This window comes from Salmo salar, chromosome 12, assembly GCF_965601325.2.
Source record: "Salmo salar chromosome 12, fSalSal1, whole genome shotgun sequence".
Classification (NCBI taxonomy): Eukaryota; Metazoa; Chordata; class Actinopteri; order Salmoniformes; family Salmonidae; genus Salmo; species Salmo salar.
Genome location: NC_138302.1, coordinates 11872501 through 11894830, shown reverse-complemented (window position 1 = coordinate 11894830; position 22330 = coordinate 11872501). Strand labels below are relative to the sequence as shown.

The 22330-nt window shown below is 40.6% G+C and overlaps 1 protein-coding gene across 3 annotated transcripts in view; it reads left to right on the top strand.

The window, feature by feature from the left end:
* Positions 1-22330, top strand: part of LOC106595429 (cdc42-interacting protein 4 homolog) — a 36516-nt gene that overhangs the window by 7931 nt on the left and 6255 nt on the right. For 2 of the 3 annotated variants that reach the window (XM_045690675.2, XM_082958574.1), the window contains exons 2-14: positions 10481-10596; positions 10745-10798; positions 11262-11409; positions 11503-11565; positions 12795-12899; positions 13132-13260; positions 16727-16873; positions 17112-17276; positions 19062-19091; positions 20704-20813; positions 21224-21356; positions 21741-21808; positions 21906-22015. In XM_045690675.2, coding sequence (XP_045546631.1) covers positions 10481-10596; positions 10745-10798; positions 11262-11409; positions 11503-11565; positions 12795-12899; positions 13132-13260; positions 16727-16873; positions 17112-17276; positions 19062-19091; positions 20704-20813; positions 21224-21356; positions 21741-21808; positions 21906-22015 — 1378 coding nt within the window. The remainder of the gene's footprint in view (positions 1-10480; positions 10597-10744; positions 10799-11261; positions 11410-11502; positions 11566-12794; positions 12900-13131; positions 13261-16726; positions 16874-17111; positions 17277-19061; positions 19092-20703; positions 20814-21223; positions 21357-21740; positions 21809-21905; positions 22016-22330) is intronic. The other variant, XM_045690676.2, reaches the window with a different exon arrangement.

Genomic DNA, 22330 nt, shown 5'->3' with positions numbered 1-22330 from the left:
GCTGTACTGTATAGAGGAGTGTGTTTATACTAGTGGTTATATTACAGCTGTACTGTATAGAGGAGTGTGTTATATACTAGTGGTTATATTACAGCTGTACTGTATAGAGGAGTGTGTTATATACTAGTGGTTATAATACAGCTGTACTGTATAGAGGAGTGTGTTATATACTAGTGGTTATATTACAGCTGTACTGTATAGAGGAGTGTGTTATATACTAGTGGTTATATTACAGCTGTACTGTATAGAGGAGTGTGTTATATACTAGTGGTTATATTACAGCTGTACTGTATAGAGGAGTGTGTTATATACTAGTGGTTATATTACAGCTGTACTGTATAGAGGAGTGTGTTATATACTAGTGGTTATATTACAGCTGTACTGTATAGAGGAGTGTGTTATATACTAGTGGTTATATTACAGCTGTACTGTATAGAGGAGTGTGTTATATACTAGTGGTTATATTACAGCTGTACTGTATAGAGGAGTGTGTTATATACTAGTGGTTATATTACAGCTGTACTGTATAGAGGAGTGTGTTATATACTAGTGGTTATATTACAGCTGTACTGTATAGAGGAGTGTGTTATATACTAGTGGTTATATTACAGCTGTACTGTATAGAGGAGTGTGTTATATACTAGTGGTTATATTACAGCTGTACTGTATAGAGGAGTGTGTTATATACTAGTGGTTATATTACAGCTGTACTGTATAGAGGAGTGTGTTATATACTAGTGGTTATATTACAGCTGTACTGTATAGAGGAGTGTGTTATATACTAGTGGTTATATTACAGCTGTACTGTATAGAGGAGTGTGTTATATACTAGTGGTTATATTACAGCTGTACTGTATAGAGGAGTGTGTTATATACTAGTGGTTATATTACAGCTGTACTGTATAGAGGAGTGTGTTATACTAGTGGTTATATTACAGCTGTACTGTATAGAGGAGTGTGTTATATACTAGTGGTTATAATACAGCTGTACTGTATAGAGGAGTGTGTTATAGTGGTTATATTACAGCTGTACTGTATAGAGGAGTGTGTTATATACTAGTGGTTATATTACAGCTGTACTGTATAGTGGAGTGTGTTATATACTAGTGGTTATAATACAGCTGTACTGTATAGAGGAGTGTGTTATATACTAGTGGTTATATTACAGCTGTACTGTATAGAGGAGTGTGTTATATACTAGTGATTATATTACAGCTGTACTGTATAGAGGAGTGTGTTATATACTAGTGGTTATGTTACAGCTGTACTGTATAGAGGAGTGTGTTGTATACTAGTGGTTATATTACAGCTGTACTGTATAGAGGAGTGTGTTATATACTAGTGGTTATATTACAGCTGTACTGTATAGAGGAGTGTGTTATATACTAGTGGTTATATTACAGCTGTACTGTATAGAGGAGTGTGTTATATACTAGTGGTTATATTACAGCTGTACTGTATAGAGGAGTGTGTTATACTAGTGGTTATATTACAGCTGTACTGTATAGAGGAGTGTGTTATATCAGTAACTAGTGGTTATATTACAGCTGTACTGTATAGAGGAGTGTGTTATATACTAGTGGTTATAATACAGCTGTACTGTATAGAGGAGTGTGTTATATACTAGTGGTTATATTACAGCTGTACTGTATAGAGGAGTGTGTTATATACTAGTGGTTATATTACAGCTGTACTGTATAGAGGAGTGTGTTATATACTAGTGGTTATGTTACAGCTGTACTGTATAGAGGAGTGTGTTGTATACTAGTGGTTATATTACAGCTGTACTGTATAGAGGAGTGTGTTATATACTAGTGGTTATATTACAGCTGTACTGTATAGAGGAGTGTGTTATATACTAGTGGTTATATTACAGCTGTACTGTATAGAGGAGTGTGTTATATACTAGTGGTTATATTACAGCTGTACTGTATAGAGGAGTGTGTTATATACTAGTGGTTATATTACAGCTGTACTGTATAGAGGAGTGTGTTATATACTAGTGGTTATATTACAGCTGTACTGTATAGAGGAGTGTGTTATATACTAGTGGTTATATTACAGCTGTACTGTATAGAGGAGTGTGTTATACTAGTGGTTATATTACAGCTGTACTGTATAGAGGAGTGTGTTATATACTAGTGGTTATATTACAGCTGTACTGTATAGAGGAGTGTGTTATATACTAGTGGTTATATTACAGCTGTACTGTATAGAGGAGTGTGTTATATACTAGTGGTTATATTACAGCTGTACTGTATAGAGGAGTGTGTTATATACTAGTGGTTATATTACAGCTGTACTGTATAGAGGAGTGTGTTATATACTAGTGGTTATATTACAGCTGTACTGTATAGAGGAGTGTGTTATATACTAGTGGTTATGTTACAGCTGTACTGTATAGAGGAGTGTGTTATAGTGGTTATATTACAGCTGTACTGTATAGAGGAGTGTGTTATATACTAGTGGTTATATTACAGCTGTACTGTATAGAGGAGTGTGTTATATACTAGTGGTTATATTACAGCTGTACTGTATAGAGGAGTGTGTTATACTAGTGGTTATATTACAGCTGTACTGTATAGAGGAGTGTGTTATATCAGTAACTAGTGGTTATATTACAGCTGTACTGTATAGAGGAGTGTGTTATATACTAGTGGTTATATTACAGCTGTACTGTATAGAGGAGTGTGTTATATACTAGTGGTTATATTACAGCTGTACTGTATAGAGGAGTGTGTTATATACTAGTGGTTATATTACAGCTGTACTGTATAGAGGAGTGTGTTATATACTAGTGGTTATATTACAGCTGTACTGTATAGAGGAGTGTGTTGTATACTAGTGGTTATATTACAGCTGTACTGTATAGAGGAGTGTGTTATATCAGTAACTAGTGGTTATATTACAGCTGTACTGTATAGAGGAGTGTGTTATAGTGGTTATATTACAGCTGTACTGTATAGAGGAGTGTGTTATATACTAGTGGTTATAATACAGCTGTACTGTATAGAGGAGTGTGTTATATACTAGTGGTTATATTACAGCTGTACTGTATAGAGGAGTGTGTTATATACTAGTGGTTATATTACAGCTGTACTGTATAGAGGAGTGTGTTATATACTAGTGGTTATATTACAGCTGTACTGTATAGAGGAGTGTGTTATATACTAGTGGTTATATTACAGCTGTACTGTATAGAGGAGTGTGTTATATACTAGTGGTTATATTACAGCTGTACTGTATAGAGGAGTGTGTTATATACTAGTGGTTATATTACAGCTGTACTGTATAGAGGAGTGTGTTATATACTAGTGGTTATATTACAGCTGTACTGTATAGAGGAGTGTGTTATATACTAGTGGTTATAATACAGCTGTACTGTATAGAGGAGTGTGTTGTATACTAGTGGTTATATTACAGCTGTACTGTATAGAGATGTGTTATATACTAGTGGTTATATTACAGCTGTACTGTATAGAGGAGTGTGTTATATACTAGTGGTTATGTTACAGCTGTACTGTATAGAGGAGTGTGTTTATACTAGTGGTTATAATACAGCTGTACTGTATAGAGGAGTGTGTTATATACTAGTGGTTATATTACAGCTGTACTGTGTAGAGGAGTGTGTTATATACTAGTGGTTATATTACAGCTGTACTGTATAGAGGAGTGTGTTATATACTAGTGGTTATATTACAGCTGTACTGTATAGAGGAGTGTGTTATATACTAGTGGTTATATTACAGCTGTACTGTATAGAGGAGTGTGTTATACTAGTGGTTATATTACAGCTGTACTGTATAGAGGAGTGTGTTATATCAGTAACTAGTGGTTATATTACAGCTGTACTGTATAGAGGAGTGTGTTATATACTAGTGATTATATTACAGCTGTACTGTATAGAGGAGTGTGTTATATACTAGTGGTTATATTACAGCTGTACTGTATAGAGGAGTGTGTTATAGTGGTTATATTACAGCTGTACTGTATAGAGGAGTGTGTTATACTAGTGGTTATATTACAGCTGTACTGTATAGAGGAGTGTGTTATATACTAGTGGTTATATTACAGCTGTACTGTATAGAGGAGTGTGTTATATACTAGTGGTTATATTACAGCTGTACTGTATAGAGGAGTGTGTTATATACTAGTGGTTATATTACAGCTGTACTGTATAGAGGAGTGTGTTATATACTAGTGGTTATATTACAGCTGTACTGTATAGAGGAGTGTGTTATATACTAGTGGTTATATTACAGCTGTACTGTATAGAGGAGTGTGTTATACTAGTGGTTATATTACAGCTGTACTGTATAGAGGAGTGTGTTATATACTAGTGGTTATAATACAGCTGTACTGTATAGAGGAGTGTGTTATAGTGGTTATATTACAGCTGTACTGTATAGAGGAGTGTGTTATATACTAGTGGTTATATTACAGCTGTACTGTATAGAGGAGTGTGTTATATACTAGTGGTTATATTACAGCTGTACTGTATAGAGGAGTGTGTTATACTAGTGGTTATATTACAGCTGTACTGTATAGAGGAGTGTGTTATATCAGTAACTAGTGGTTATATTACAGCTGTACTGTATAGAGGAGTGTGTTATATACTAGTGATTATATTACAGCTGTACTGTATAGAGGAGTGTGTTATATACTAGTGGTTATGTTACAGCTGTACTGTATAGAGGAGTGTGTTGTATACTAGTGGTTATATTACAGCTGTACTGTATAGAGGAGTGTGTTATATACTAGTGGTTATATTACAGCTGTACTGTATAGAGGAGTGTGTTATATACTAGTGGTTATATTACAGCTGTACTGTATAGAGGAGTGTGTTATATACTAGTGGTTATATTACAGCTGTACTGTATAGAGGAGTGTGTTATATACTAGTGGTTATATTACAGCTGTACTGTATAGAGGAGTGTGTTATACTAGTGGTTATATTACAGCTGTACTGTATAGAGGAGTGTGTTATATACTAGTGGTTATAATACAGCTGTACTGTATAGAGGAGTGTGTTATAGTGGTTATATTACAGCTGTACTGTATAGAGGAGTGTGTTATATACTAGTGGTTATATTACAGCTGTACTGTATAGTGGAGTGTGTTATATACTAGTGGTTATAATACAGCTGTACTGTATAGAGGAGTGTGTTATATACTAGTGGTTATATTACAGCTGTACTGTATAGAGGAGTGTGTTATATACTAGTGGTTATATTACAGCTGTACTGTATAGAGGAGTGTGTTATATACTAGTGGTTATGTTACAGCTGTACTGTATAGAGGAGTGTGTTGTATACTAGTGGTTATATTACAGCTGTACTGTATAGAGGAGTGTGTTATATACTAGTGGTTATATTACAGCTGTACTGTATAGAGGAGTGTGTTATATACTAGTGGTTATATTACAGCTGTACTGTATAGAGGAGTGTGTTATATACTAGTGGTTATATTACAGCTGTACTGTATAGAGGAGTGTGTTATACTAGTGGTTATATTACAGCTGTACTGTATAGAGGAGTGTGTTATATCAGTAACTAGTGGTTATATTACAGCTCTACTGTATAGAGGAGTGTGTTATATACTAGTGGTTATAATACAGCTGTACTGTATAGAGGAGTGTGTTATATACTAGTGGTTATATTACAGCTGTACTGTATAGAGGAGTGTGTTATATACTAGTGGTTATATTACAGCTGTACTGTATAGAGGAGTGTGTTATATACTAGTGGTTATATTACAGCTGTACTGTATAGAGGAGTGTGTTGTATACTAGTGGTTATATTACAGCTGTACTGTATAGAGGAGTGTGTTATATACTAGTGGTTATATTACAGCTGTACTGTATAGAGGAGTGTGTTATATACTAGTGGTTATATTACAGCTGTACTGTATAGAGGAGTGTGTTATATACTAGTGGTTATATTACAGCTGTACTGTATAGAGGAGTGTGTTATATACTAGTGGTTATATTACAGCTGTACTGTATAGAGGAGTGTGTTATATACTAGTGGTTATATTACAGCTGTACTGTATAGAGGAGTGTGTTATATACTAGTGGTTATATTACAGCTGTACTGTATAGAGGAGTGTGTTATATACTAGTGGTTATATTACAGCTGTACTGTATAGAGGAGTGTGTTATACTAGTGGTTATAATACAGCTGTACTGTATAGAGGAGTGTGTTATATACTAGTGGTTATATTACAGCTGTACTGTGTAGAGCAGTGTGTTATATACTAGTGGTTATATTACAGCTGTACTGTATAGAGGAGTGTTATATACTAGTGGTTATATTACAGCTGTACTGTATAGAGGAGTGTGTTATATACTAGTGGTTATGTTACAGCTGTACTGTATAGAGGAGTGTGTTATACTAGTGGTTATAATACAGCTGTACTGTATAGAGGAGTGTGTTATATACTAGTGGTTATATTACAGCTGTACTGTATAGAGCAGTGTGTTATATACTAGTGGTTATATTACAGCTGTACTGTATAGAGGAGTGTTATATACTAGTGGTTATATTACAGCTGTACTGTATAGAGGAGTGTGTTATATACTAGTGGTTATATTACAGCTGTACTGTATAGAGGAGTGTGTTATACTAGTGGTTATATTACAGCTGTACTGTATAGAGGAGTGTGTTATATCAGTAACTAGTGGTTATATTACAGCTGTACTGTATAGAGGAGTGTGTTATATACTAGTGATTATATTACAGCTGTACTGTATAGAGGAGTGTGTTATATACTAGTGGTTATGTTACAGCTGTACTGTATAGAGGAGTGTGTTGTATACTAGTGGTTATATTACAGCTGTACTGTATAGAGGAGTGTGTTATATACTAGTGGTTATAATACAGCTGTACTGTATAGAGGAGTGTGTTATATACTAGTGGTTATATTACAGCTGTACTGTATAGAGGAGTGTGTTATATACTAGTGGTTATATTACAGCTGTACTGTATAGAGGAGTGTGTTATATACTAGTGGTTATATTACAGCTGTACTGTATAGAGGAGTGTGTTGTATACTAGTGGTTATATTACAGCTGTACTGTATAGAGGAGTGTGTTATATACTAGTGGTTATATTACAGCTGTACTGTATAGAGGAGTGTGTTATATACTAGTGGTTATATTACAGCTGTACTGTATAGAGGAGTGTGTTATATACTAGTGGTTATATTACAGCTGTACTGTATAGAGGAGTGTGTTATATACTAGTGGTTATATTACAGCTGTACTGTATAGAGGAGTGTGTTATATACTAGTGGTTATATTACAGCTGTACTGTATAGAGGAGTGTGTTATATACTAGTGGTTATATTACAGCTGTACTGTATAGAGGAGTGTGTTATACTAGTGGTTATATTACAGCTGTACTGTATAGAGGAGTGTGTTATATACTAGTGGTTATATTACAGCTGTACTGTATAGAGGAGTGTGTTATATACTAGTGGTTATATTACAGCTGTACTGTATAGAGGAGTGTGTTATATACTAGTGGTTATATTACAGCTGTACTGTATAGAGGAGTGTGTTATATACTAGTGGTTATATTACAGCTGTACTGTATAGAGGAGTGTGTTATATACTAGTGGTTATATTACAGCTGTACTGTATAGAGGAGTGTGTTATATACTAGTGGTTATGTTACAGCTGTACTGTATAGAGGAGTGTGTTATAGTGGTTATATTACAGCTGTACTGTATAGAGGAGTGTGTTATATACTAGTGGTTATATTACAGCTGTACTGTATAGAGGAGTGTGTTGTATACTAGTGGTTATATTACAGCTGTACTGTATAGAGGAGTGTGTTATACTAGTGGTTATATTACAGCTGTACTGTATAGAGGAGTGTGTTATATCAGTAACTAGTGGTTATATTACAGCTGTACTGTATAGAGGAGTGTGTTATATACTAGTGGTTATATTACAGCTGTACTGTATAGAGGAGTGTGTTATATACTAGTGGTTATATTACAGCTGTACTGTATAGAGGAGTGTGTTATATACTAGTGGTTATATTACAGCTGTACTGTATAAAGGAGTGTGTTATATACTAGTGGTTATAATACAGCTGTACTGTATAGAGGAGTGTGTTGTATACTAGTGGTTATATTACAGCTGTACTGTATAGAGGAGTGTGTTATATCAGTAACTAGTGGTTATATTACAGCTGTACTGTATAGAGGAGTGTGTTATAGTGGTTATATTACAGCTGTACTGTATAGAGGAGTGTGTTATATACTAGTGGTTATAATACAGCTGTACTGTATAGAGGAGTGTGTTATATACTAGTGGTTATATTACAGCTGTACTGTATAGAGGAGTGTGTTATATACTAGTGGTTATATTACAGCTGTACTGTATAGAGGAGTGTGTTATATACTAGTGGTTATATTACAGCTGTACTGTATAGAGGAGTGTGTTATATACTAGTGGTTATATTACAGCTGTACTGTATAGAGGAGTGTGTTATATACTAGTGGTTATATTACAGCTGTACTGTATAGAGGAGTGTGTTATATACTAGTGGTTATATTACAGCTGTACTGTATAGAGGAGTGTGTTATATACTAGTGGTTATATTACAGCTGTACTGTATAGAGGAGTGTGTTATATACTAGTGGTTATATTACAGCTCTACTGTATAGAGGAGTGTGTTATATACTAGTGGTTATATTACAGCTCTACTGTATAGAGGAGTGTGTTATATACTAGTGGTTATATTACAGCTGTACTGTATAGAGGAGTGTGTTATATACTAGTGGTTACATTACAGCTGTACTGTATAGAGGAGTGTGTTATATACTAGTGGTTACATTACAGCTGTACTGTATAGAGGAGTGTGTTATACTAGTGGTTATATTACAGCTGTACTGTATAGAGGAGTGTGTTATATACTAGTGGTTATATTACAGCTGTACTGTATAGAGGAGTGTGTTATATACTAGTGGTTATATTACAGCTGTACTGTATAGAGGAGTGTGTTATATACTAGTGGTTATATTACAGCTGTACTGTATAGAGGAGTGTGTTATATACTAGTGGTTATATTACAGCTGTACTGTATAGAGGAGTGTGTTATATACTAGTGGTTATATTACAGCTGTACTGTATAGAGGAGTGTGTTATATACTAGTGGTTATATTACAGCTGTACTGTATAGAGGAGTGTGTTATATACTAGTGGTTATATTACAGCTGTACTGTATAGAGGAGTGTGTATATACTAGTGGTTATATTACAGCTGTACTGTATAGAGGAGTGTGTTATATACTAGTGGTTATATTACAGCTGTACTGTATAGAGGAGTGTGTTATATACTAGTGGTTATATTACAGCTGTACTGTATAGAGGAGTGTGTTATATACTAGTGGTTATATTACAGCTGTACTGTATAGAGGAGTGTGTTATATACTAGTGGTTATATTACAGCTGTACTGTATAGAGGAGTGTGTTATAGTGGTTATATTACAGCTGTACTGTATAGAGGAGTGTGTTATAGTGGTTATATTACAGCTGTACTGTATAGAGGAGTGTTATATACTAGTGGTTATATTACAGCTGTACTGTATAGAGGAGTGTGTTATATACTAGTGGTTATATTACAGCTGTACTGTATAGAGGAGTGTTATATACTAGTGGTTATATTACAGCTGTACTGTATAGAGGAGTGTGTTATACTAGTGGTTATATTACAGCTGTACTGTATAGAGGAGTGTGTTATATACTAGTGGTTATATTACAGCTGTACTGTATAGAGGAGTGTGTTATATACTAGTGGTTATATTACAGCTGTACTGTATAGAGGAGTGTGTTATATACTAGTGGTTATATTACAGCTGTACTGTATAGAGGAGTGTGTTATAGTGGTTATATTACAGCTGTACTGTATAGAGGAGTGTGTTATAGTGGTTATATTACAGCTGTACTGTATAGAGGAGTGTGTATATACTAGTGGTTATATTACAGCTGTACTGTATAGAGGAGTGTGTTATATACTAGTGGTTATAATACAGCTGTACTGTATAGAGGAGTGTGTTATATACTAGTGGTTATATTACAGCTGTACTGTATAGAGGAGTGTTATATACTAGTGGTTATATTACAGCTGTACTGTATAGAGGAGTGTGTTATACTAGTGGTTATATTACAGCTGTACTGTATAGAGGAGTGTGTTATATACTAGTGGTTATATTACAGCTGTACTGTATAGAGGAGTGTTATATACTAGTGGTTATATTACAGCTGTACTGTATAGAGGAGTGTGTTATGTTACTAGTGGTTATATTACAGCTGTACTGTATAGAGGAGTGTGTATATACTAGTGGTTATATTACAGCTGTACTGTATAGAGGAGTGTGTTATACTAGTGGTTATATTACAGCTGTACTGTATAGAGGAGTGTGTTGTATCAGTCCAGTATCTAACCCTGTTCTGTCTCTCCTGTCTGTAGGACCAGTATGATGGTATTGATAGACACACCCAGTCAGGACTGGATCTGGTGGACCGATACGTCAAGTTTGTCAAAGAACGGACCGAGATAGAACAGAACTACGCCAAGCAACTCAGGTGTCTGTCTGTCTGTCTGTCTGTCTGTCTGTCTGTCTGTCTGTCTGTCTGTCTGTCTGTCTGTCTGTCTGTCTGTCTGTCTGTCTGTCTGTCTGTGTATTTTAATTAGTCTTTAGAATGTAACCCTGACATTCTCTCTTCCTCTCAGAAACCTCTCCAAGAAATACCTTAAACGAGGCAGCAAGGAGGAGCAGGAGTGCGGGTGAGCTGTGTCTGTCTGTGTGTCTGTCTGTGTGTCTGTCTGTGTGTCTGTCTGTGTGTCTGTCTGTGTCTGTGGGTCCTCTCTCTAATCAGTTAGTGATTATCAGATGAATGCTATGCTTATCCTTTGTCACTCGTGTTTGTCTTTATTAGACAGACAGGTTTCTTTGTCCCACCAATCACATGCAACTCTGTACCCCTGCTTCCTGGAAGTGAACCAATAACATACAACCCTTTACCCCTGCTTCCTGGAAGTGAACCAATAACATACAACCCTTTACCCCTGCTTCCTGGAAGTGAACCAATAACATACAACCCTTTACCCCTGCTTCCTGGAAGTGAACCAATAACATACAACCCTTTACCCCTGCTTCCTGGAAGTGAACCAATAACATACAACCCTTTACCACTGCTTCCTGGAAGTGAACCAATCTCATTCGGTCTTATTGCCCCTCCACCTGCAGGTTCACCAATCACCAGTCGTTCCAGGACATTCTGAATGAGCTGAATGACTATGCGGGCCAGAGAGAGCTGATAGCCGAGAACATGATGACTGGAATCTGTGTAGAACTCACCAAATACCTCCAGGACCTCAAACAAGAACGCAAAACAGTGAGAGGGAGATAACATCACCGACATGTTGAACTCACATTGATGTTGTCCTCTAACTAATCTCTCTCTCTCCCTCTCCCCCCCTCCCCCCAGTACCTGGCCGATGCCAAAAAAGCTCAACAGAACTTGGAGATCAGTTTCAAACAGCTAGAGAATGTGAGTGTGTGTGTGTGATTGAGAGTGATGTGTTATAATCCCTAAAACCCACGGTTCCCCAACCGTCGGCCCGCAGGTGGTTTTGATTGCCCCCCCCCCCCCCCCCAAGTTTTCTGAGCCCCAAAAAATTATTGGTTGAATGTTCATTGTTGGACAAATTAAATCAAATGTGTTTATAAAGCCTTTCTTACATCAACTGATATCTCAAAGTGCTGTACAGAAACCAGCCTAAAACCCCAAACAGCAAGCAATGCAGGTGTAGAAGCACGGTGGCTAGGAAAAACTCCCTAGAAAGGCCAGAACCTAGGAAGAAACCTAGAGAGGAACCAGGCTATGAGGGGTGGCCAGTCCTCTGTTGGCTGTGCCGGGTGGAGATTATAACAGAACATGGCCAAGATGTTCAAATGTTCATAGATGACCAGCAGGGTCAAATAATAATAATCACAGTGGTTGTCGAGGGTTCAACAGGTCAGCACCTCAGGAGTCAATGTCAGTTGGCTTTTCATAGCCGATCATTGAGAGTATCTCTACCGCTCCTGCTGTTTCTAGACAGTTGGAGGGGTCGGGAGACACTGTGGCCGCATCTGACGATACCCCTGAACAGGGCCAAACAGGCAGGACATATTCCTACCCACTTTGCCAAAGCACAGCCCCCACACCACTAGAGGGATATCTCCAACCACCAACTTACCATCCTGAGACAAGGCCGAGTATAGCCCACAAGATCTCCGCCACGGCACAACCCAAGGGGGGGGGGGGGCAACCCAGACAGGAAGATCACGTCAGTGACTCAGCCCACTCAAGTGACTCACCCCTCCCAGGGACGGCATGGAAGAGCACCAGTATAAGCCAGTGACTCAGGGGTTAGAGGCAGAGAGTCCCAGCAACACCAGGAAGTCAGCTCCAAGGGATTTACATTGTTGGAAATCTGTTCCCAAGTATTCCCTCACCTAATAGAGAGACATGATCGTATATAAATGTAAGCAAGGTTTGAAATGATTGTTTTAGTCAAATGATATCTGTTTGGGCTTCTTGCGGTCAATATGCAGTCTACAAATGATTTGTAAATATATTCCGGCCCCCTGACCATCCATCTGCTCAGGAAGAAATCGGCCCGTGGCTGAATCTAGTTGACGATCCCTGCTATAACCCTTACTAAACCAAGTCTCATAATATCAATGTACTCTCTAACTGTGTGTGTGTGTGTGTGTGTGTGTGTGTGTGTGCAGACTAAGAGGCGTTTTGCCAAGGAGTGGGGAGAGGCAGAGAAAGCCACGCAGCAAGCAGAGAAAATTGAGAACGACACAAACGCTATCAAAGCAGATGTTGAGAAGGTACACACACTCACACAGATTACCTCAACGTTCATACCACGTACCTATATACCAGTTAATACAGGTGTGTCCAGGTGAAGCAGCATATATACCTATATACCAGTTAATACAGGTGTGTGTCCAGGTGAAGCAGCATACATACCTATATACCAGTTAATACAGGTGTGTGTGTGTGTCCAGGTGAAGCAGCATACGTACCTATATACCAGTTAATACAGGTGTGTGTGTCCAGGTGAAGCAGCAGGCCCATGTGAAGACACACACAGCGGAGGAGTGCAGGAACGACTACGCCGCCCAGCTCCAGAAATACAACAAGGAACAGAACACCTTCTACTACACAGAGATACCGCAGCTGTTTAATGTAACACACACTTTACCTACTGATCTGTCTCCACACATTGTGTGTGTGTGAGATATACATATATATATACACAGTTGAAGTCAGAAGTTTACATACACTTAGGTGGAGTCATTAAAACTTGTTTTTCAACCACCCCACAAATTTCTTGTTAACAAACTATAGTTTTGGCAAGTCGGTTAGGACATCTACTTTGTGCATGACACAAGTCATTTTTCCAAGAATTGTTTACAGAAAGATTATTTCACTTATCATTATAATTACAGTGGGTCAGAAGTTTACATACACTAAGTTGACTGTGCCTTTAAACAGCTTGTAAAATTCCAGAAAATGATGTCATAGCTTTAGAAGCTTCTGATAGGCAAATTGACATCATTTGAGTCAATTGGAGGTGTACCTGTGGATGTATTTCAAGGCCTACCTTCAAAATCAAAAGAAGTCAACCAAGACCTCATAAATAAAATTGTAGACCTCCACAAGTCTGGTTCATCCTTGGGAGCAATTTCCAAACGCTTGAAGGTACCAAGTTCATTTGTACAATAGTACACAAGTATAAACACCATGGGACCACGCAGCCGTCATACCACTCAGGAAGGAGACGCGTTCTGTCTCCTAGAGATGAACGTACTTTGGTGCGAAAGGTGCAAATCAATCCCAGAGCAAGAGCAAAGGACCATGTGAAGATGCTGGAAGAAACAAGTACAAAAGTATCTATATCCACAGTAAAACGAGTCCTATATCAACATAGCCTAAAAGGCCGCTCAGCAAGGAAGAAGACACTGCTCCAAAACTGCCATAAAAAAGCCAGACTACGGTTTGCAACTGCACATGGGGACAAGGAGGGAGAAATGTCCTCTGGTCTGATGAAACAAAAATAGAACTGTTTGGCCATAATTACCTTTTATGTTTGGAGGAAAAAGGGGGAGGCTTGCAAGCCGAAGAACACCATCCCAACCGTGAAGCACGGGGGTGGCAGCATCATATTGTGGGGGTGCGTTGCTGCAGGAGGGACTGGTGCACTTCACAAAATAGATGGCGTCAGGAGGCAGGAAAATTATGTGTATATATTGAAGCAACATCAAGACATCAGTCAGGAAGTTGAAGCTTGGTCGCAAATGGGTCTTCCAAATGGACAATGACCCCAAGCATACTTCCAAAGTTGTGGTAAAATGGCTTAAGGACAACAAAGTCAAGATATTGGATTGGCCATCACAAAGCCCTGACCTCAATCCTATAGAAAATTTGTGGGCAGAACTGAAAAGCGTGTGCGAGCAAGGAGGCCTACAAACTTGACTCAGTTACACCAGCTCTGTCAGGAGGAATGGGCTAAAATTCATCTAATTTATTGTGGGAAGCTTGTGGAAGGCTACCCGAAACGTTTGACCCAAGTTAAACAATTTAAAGGCAATGCTACCAAATACTAATTGTGTGTAAACTTCTGACCCACTGGGAATGTGATGAAAGAAATAAAAGCTGAAATAAATAATTCTCTCTAATTCTTTCTGACATTTCATTCTTAAAATAAAGTGGTGATCCTAACTGACCTAAAACAGTACATTTTTACTGGAATTAAGTGTCAGGAATTGTGAAAAACTGAGTTTAAATGTATTTGGCTAAGGTGTATGTAAACTTTCGATTTCAACTGTATATACACACAGTACCAGTCAAAAGTTTGGACACAAACCCATTCAAGGGTTTTTCTTAATATTGACTTTTTTCGACATTGTAGAATAATAGTGAAGATATCAAAGCTCTGAAATAACACATGGAATCATGTAGTAACCAAACAAGTTATCAAAATATATTTTATATTTGAGATTCTTCAAAGTAGCCACCCTTTGCCTTGATGACAGCTTTGCACACTCTTTTCATTCTCTCAACCAGCTTCATGAGGAATGCTTTTTCAACGGTCTTGAAGGAGTTTCCACATATGCTGAGCGCTTGTTGGCTGCTTTTCCTTTACTCTGCAGTCCAACTCATCCCAAACCATCTCAATTGGGTTGAGGTCGAGTGATTGTGGAGACCAGGTCATCTGATGCAGCACTCCATCACTCTCCTTGGTCAAATAGCCCTTACACAGCCTGGTGGTGTGTTGGGTCATTGTTCTGTTGAAAAACAAATGATTGTCCCACTAAGCGCAGAATGATGTGGTAGTCATGCTGGTTAAGTGTGCCTTGAATTCTAAATAAATCACTAACAGTGTCACCAGCAAAGCAACCCCATCACACCTCCTCCATGCTTCACGGTGGGAACCGCACATGCGGAGATCATCCGTTCACCTATTCTGCGTCTCAAAGACATAACGGTTGGATCCAAAAATCTAATTTAGACTCATCAGAATAAAGGACAGATTTCCACCGGTCTAATGTCCATTGCTTGTGTTTCTTGGCCCAAGCAAGTCTCTTCTCATTGGTGTCCTTTAGTAGTGGTTTCTTTGCAGCAATTCAACCATGAAGGCCTGATTCACGCAGTCTCCTCTGAAAAGCTGATGTTGAGATGTGTCTGTTACTTGAACTCTGTGAAGCATTTATTTGGGCTGCAATTGTCTGGTAACTAATGAACTTATCCTCTGCAGCAGAGGTAACTCGGGGTTTTCCTTTCCTGTGGCGGTCCTCATGAGAGCCAGTTTTATCATAGCGCTTGATGGTTTTTGTGACTGCACTTGAAATTCTTGACATTTTCACAATTGACTGACCTTCATGTCTTCAAGTAATAATGGGCTGTTGTTTCTCTTTGCTTGTTTGAGCTGTTCTTGACATAATATGGACTTAGCCCTATTTGGTAAAAGACTATCTTCTGTATACCACCCCTACCTTGTCACAACACAACTGTTTGTCTCAAACGTATTAAGAAGGAAAGAAATTCCACAAATTAACTTTTAACAAGGCACACCTGTTAATTTGAAATACATTTCAGGTAACTCCCTAATGAAGCTGGTTGAGAGAGTGCAAAGCTGTCATCAAGGCAAAGGGTGGCTACTTTGAAGATTCTCAAATGTAGTATATTTTGATTTGTTTCTCTTTTTTTGGTTACTACATGATTCCATATGTGTTATTTCATTGTTTGGATGTCTTCACTATTATTCTACAATGTAAAAAATAAAGAAAAAACCTGGAATGATTAAGTGTGTCCAAACTGTTGACTGGTACTGTGTGTGTGTGTGTGTGTGTGTGGACGTGTTTAACTATACTTGTGGGGAACCAGAAGTCCCTACTAAAATAGTAAACAAACAAACATTTGACCAACTGGGGACGTTTTGTTAGTGCCCCACAAGGGCACAAGGGTTATGAGCTAGGCTTTAAGGACAGGTTTAGGATAGGTTAGCAAAAATTTGATTTTGAATGGGACTGAATTTTGTGTCCCCTCAAGGTCAGTTATACAAGACTGTTTTTGTGTGTGTATATAATGTGTGGGTGTGTACAGATAATTTGTGTGTGTGTGTGTGTGTGTGTGTATATAATGTGTGTAGAAGCTGCAGGATATGGATGAGCGGCGTATCAGGAGCCTGGCAGAGGGCTACAGTCAGTTTGCTGACGTAGAGAAGAAGGTTTTACCCATCATCACTAAATGTCTGGACGGGATCAGTATGGCAGGGCGGAACACCAACGGCAAACAGGTGAGAACACACACGGACGCAACATGCATACACACACACATGGTCGCTAACACACACACACAGACGCAAGCATGCATGCATACACACACCAACACACACACACACACACGGGTGCTAACACACACGGACGCAACATGCATACACACACACATGGTCGCTAACACACACACGGACGCAAGCATGCATACACACACGCCAACACACACTCACTTGCCATGTCCTGTGTGTGTGTCTTCAGGACTCCATGCGGTTTATAGAACAACACAAGTCAGGTTTTGAGCGACCGGCTGAAGTGGACTTTGAAGACTACAGCCAAGGTATCAAACCAGCCTCCTCAGACGCCAACCTCAACCAACCTAAAATACGCACTAAACTGTGGCCCTTCAGCCACAAGAAAACCAAGGTATGTACCCTTCACACTACACCCTACACACTAACCTACATCAGACTCAACCACCAGAAGAACAAGGTATATACTAGCACCCTGAACACTGTACACCGGCAACAGTTCTTTTTTGGGCCCCCAAAAGTTTTTTATTTTAACAAAATGGGAATAGAATATAACATTTTAATTTTTTTAAAGGCTGCAAATTGCCAGGAATTCAGTAAAACAATGTTTAAATTCAGGAAATCTGTTCCAAAGTATTCCTGCAAATAATCAAGGTATGAAATTATTGTTTTTTTCAGTCCGGTCACTTCTCTGTCTTACTGGGGGACGGTCTCTTCTCGGCCTTACTGGGGGACGGTCTCTTCTCGGCCTTACTGGGGGACGGTCTCTTCTCGGCCTTACTGGGGGACGGTCTCTTCTCGGCCTTACTGGGGGACGGTCTCTTCTCGGCCTTACTGGGGGACGGTCTCTTCTCGGCCTTACTGGGGGACGGTCTCTTCTCGGCCTTACTGGGGGACGGTCTCTTCTCGGCCTTACTGGGGGACGGTCTCTTCTCGGCCTTACTGGGGGACGGTCTCTTCTCTGCCTTACTGGGGGACGGTCTCTTCTCGGCCTTACTGGGGGACGGTCACTTCTCGGCCTTACTGGGGGACGGTCTCTTCTCGGCCTTACTGGGGGACGGTCTCTTCTCTGTCTTACTGGGGGACGGTCTCTTCTCTGTCTTACTGGGGGACGGTCTCTTCTCGGCCTTACTGGGGGACGGTCTCTATACACAGACACATTCCACACCTCTCTACTCCCCTCTTACACCGGAGGGGCCAATTCCATCGATGTTTCTCTCTCTGGCTTTCTTTTTTTGTCTCTCTCTCATTTCAAAGGGCTCTGTCTCTCTCTGTGTCTCTCTCTGTGTCTCTCTCTCTCTCTCTCTCTGTGTGTGTGTGTGTGTGTGTGTGTGTAATGATTCTATCTCTCTACAGTGTTTCTTCAGGGTATTTTCTCCTCTTTCCTCATAGCCTTAATCCTCTTTGTTTTTCTTTATGGTGTCTATCCCTCCTTCTCACTCCTCCCGTGGTTTTCTCCTTTCTCACCTTGTCTTCCTCCTTTTCCTCGTCCTTCCCTCCCCTGTTCTCACCCCCCTCTATCTCTGCCCCCTGTCCCCCTAACCCCTTCACCCTCTCTAAGCTGGGTCGCGCCCCTCTCTCTCTCTGCCTGAGGGAGTTTAACCGTTCTGTCAAACCTCGCCTTGCTACCTTCAGGGCCCTACACAGACCGGTGAGTCTCCCTAGATCTGAGGACAGTCTTGGTGTTTCCCCTCCTAATGGATCAGATAAGGAGGGTAATCTGGTCCTAGATCAGTGGTTAGGTTAGTATCTAATGGATCCGTTTAGGATTATGGGAGGAAAACTGGTCCCAGATCAGTGTATTGGGTAACCACCATACTCAGGTGAGTCACAGGGGGTCCAACAACAGAGACTGATTGGCTAGATCAGGGCTGCCCAATTCCAGCCCTGGAGGGCCCAAACACTTCTTGTTTTTGTTTCTACCTGGTAGTTAATTACACTCACCTGGTGTCCCAGGTCTGAATTAGTCCCTAATTAGGAGAGGATGAAAACCAGAAGTGTTTGGGCCCTCCAGGACCAGGATTGGACAGCCCTGGGCTAGATGGACAGGTAAGCCCAATGCTGATTGGTGGATGAGGACATTTTGTTGTTTGTTTACAACGTCTGAAGATGTCACAAACGTGTGTATTGTGTGTTTCTGTTTATCTGTGTCTCACGATGAGTGTCCATCCTTCTCAAGTTCCAGAGGATAAATTCTGACAAGCACATGGTAACACTTCCTATGGTTACGGTTTAGATCAGGGTTCCTATGGTTACGGTTAGATGTAATCCAGGCCTCCACCTCCACAGTACTGACTGGTGTTCTTCTCTCCATGGTAGTTGACATGGTAACACTTCCTGTGGTTAGATGTAATCCAGGCCTCCACCTCCACAGTACTGACTGGTGTTCTTCTCTCCATGGTAGTTGACATGGTAACACTTCCTGTGGTTAGATGTCATCCAGGCCTCCACCAGTCAGTACTCTGGAGGTGTTTAGAGGACAAGGATAACAACCAGCAGTACTGTGGACCTCAATGTCTGGGGTGCGTCCCAATAATATCTCCTGTCTCCTGAAGTGTGCACTTGTTCGCTACATCTCACAAATGTAAAAGCGTTAGATTGGTGGAGACGTGGGAGTTATTACAGCGTTAGATTGGTGGAGACGTGGGAGTTATTACAGCGTTAGATTGGTGGAGACGTGGGAGTTATTACAGCGTTAGATTGGTGGAGACGTGGGAGTTATTACAGCGTTAGATTGGTGGAGACGTGGGAGTTATTACAGCGTTAGATTGGTGGAGACGTGGGAGTTGTTACAGCGTTAGATTGGTGGAGACGTGGGAGTTGTTACAGCGTTAGATTGGTGAAGACGTGGGAGTTGTTACAGCGTTAGATTGGTGGAGACGTGGGAGTTATTACAGCGTTAGATTGGTGGAGACGTGGGAGTTGTTACAGCGTTAGATTGGTGGAGACGTGGGAGTTGTTACAGCGTTAGATTGGTGGAGACGTGGGAGTTGTTACAGCGTTAGATTGGTGGAGACGTGGGAGTTGTTACAGCGTTAGATTGGTGAAGACGTGGGAGTTGTTACAGCGTTAGATTGGTGGAGACGTGGGAGTTGTTACAGCGTTAGATTGGTGGAGACGTGGGAGTTGTTACAGCGTTAGATTGGTGGAGACGTGGGAGTTGTTACAGCGTTAGATTGGTGGAGACGTGGGAGTTGTTACAGCGTTAGATTGGTGGAGACGTGGGCTAGTGGGAGTTATTCTTACCACATTTCTTATGTCAGTCATTTCCTTTCATATGATGGAAGTGTACACTTCAGGAGGAAGGAGAGACATTGGGACAGCTCCCATGTCTGGTTTTGAGGGTTTAAAGCGGTTTCGGTAATAACTGAGGGATATTTATCACTAACTCAGGTTTACCTCAGGTTTATGTCCAACATGTTTCTTTTCTCTCTGTGTGTGTGTGTGTGTGTGTGTGTAAAACACCTCTCCCTCATCTCTCTCGCTCGCTCGCTCACCCGCTCTCTCCCTCCTCCTCTCTTGCCCCTCCCCTCTCTCTGTCTCGCCCCTCCCCTCTCTCTCTCACCCCTCCTCTCTCTCTCCTCTCTCAATTAAATTTAAGGGACTTTATTGGCATGGGAAACGCATGTTAACATTAGATAATATGTTAACATTAGATAATAAACAGTAAAAATGTACAGAACACATTAAACTCACAACATTTCTAAAATAATAGACATTTCAAATGTCATTGTCTCTCTCTCTCCGGCCCCCTCGCCCCTCCTCTCTCTCTCTCTCTCTCTCTCTCTCTCCGGGCCCCCCCCCCCCCCCCCCCCCCCCAGTCTCCAGCTGCTGAGGACTTCTCTCACCTGCCTCCAGAACAGAGGAAGAAGAGACTTCAGTCCAAGATTGATGACATCACCAAGGAACTTCAAAAGGAGCTGGACCAGAGGTAGCCCCGCCTCCCCCGCCACTCTGACATCATCACCACAGTGACGGCGGCTACCTTACTGTCTCTGTCCATCACTGGGAGAATCTCAATTACATTCTCCTCGCGTGTTCTCTCCTCTCTCAGGTCAGAGGGGAGGGACCTCTGCCTTTCTCATCCAATGGGTTTTGAGAAGGAAGTGAGGAGTTTGCAATTGAGATTCTCCCATCGTGTCCGTCTTGAATGGCACCCTATTTCCTATATAATACACTGCCTTTGACCAGGGCTTATAGGGCCCTGATCAGTAGTAGTGTACTAGATGGGAATAGTGTGCCATTTGGGACACATTGATTTGTTCTAACAGACGCCCTTCTTCTGTAACATATTTCCTGTTCCTGTCTCTCTGTCTCTCTCTTTTCCTCCTCCTCCTCCAGTGAGGCATTAGAGAAGATGAGAGGTGTTTATGAACGGAACCCTCAGATGGGAGACCCAGCCAGTCTAGAACCTCAGATCACCCAGACCTCGCAGAACGTTGGACGACTCAGAGGACAACTCACCAAATACGAGGTAGGCTACTGCGTACTCACACACACACACTCTGGCTTGTCAACACACACATGGACACACACACGGCCACACACGGACACACACACTCTGGTTTGGTAACACACACATGGACACACACACACACACACGGGGGGACACACTCTGGCTTGGTAACACGGACACTCTGGCTTGGTAACACACACACGGACACACTCTGGCTTGGTAACACACACACGGACACACTCTGGCTTGGTAACACACACACGGACACACTCTGGCTTGGTAACACACACACGGACACACTCTGGCTTGGTAACACACACACGGACACACTCTGGCTTGGTAACACACACTTTTGTCATTAGCCATCTATAGTAAATAGCAAGTCATTCTTCTCTCTGGCAGTCGTGGCTGGCTGAAGCTTTCAGAGGAGAGGATTCTACCAACACTGCTGTCAACAACAATCAACACTGGTAAGAGAGAGTGTTAGTGTATAACATATGTGTTTATATAATGTCTATATGTGTTAATATTGTGTGTGTGTGTGTGTGTGTGTGTGTCTGTCTTCAGTTCCATGTCAACTGATCCGTCTCAGAACATCTACTCAGAGTTTGATGAAGACTTTGATGAAGATGTGGAGACTCCTATAGGAAAGGCTACTGCCCTCTACACCTTCCAAGGTACACCCACACACACCATCACACACACACACACACACCATCACACACCCACACACCATCACCCACACACCATCACCAACACACACCATCACCAACACACACACACTCACCATCACACACACACACACATACACACACCATTACACACACACACACACACACACACACACCATTACACACACACACACACACACACCATCAGACAGACATCTATTAGTTGATGTGTGATCAGTGTTTGTCTGTGTGCCACTCCCTCCTCCTTCCTCTCCCTCATTCCTTTCTCTCCTCCTGTCAGGGGACAGTGTCTATAACTAG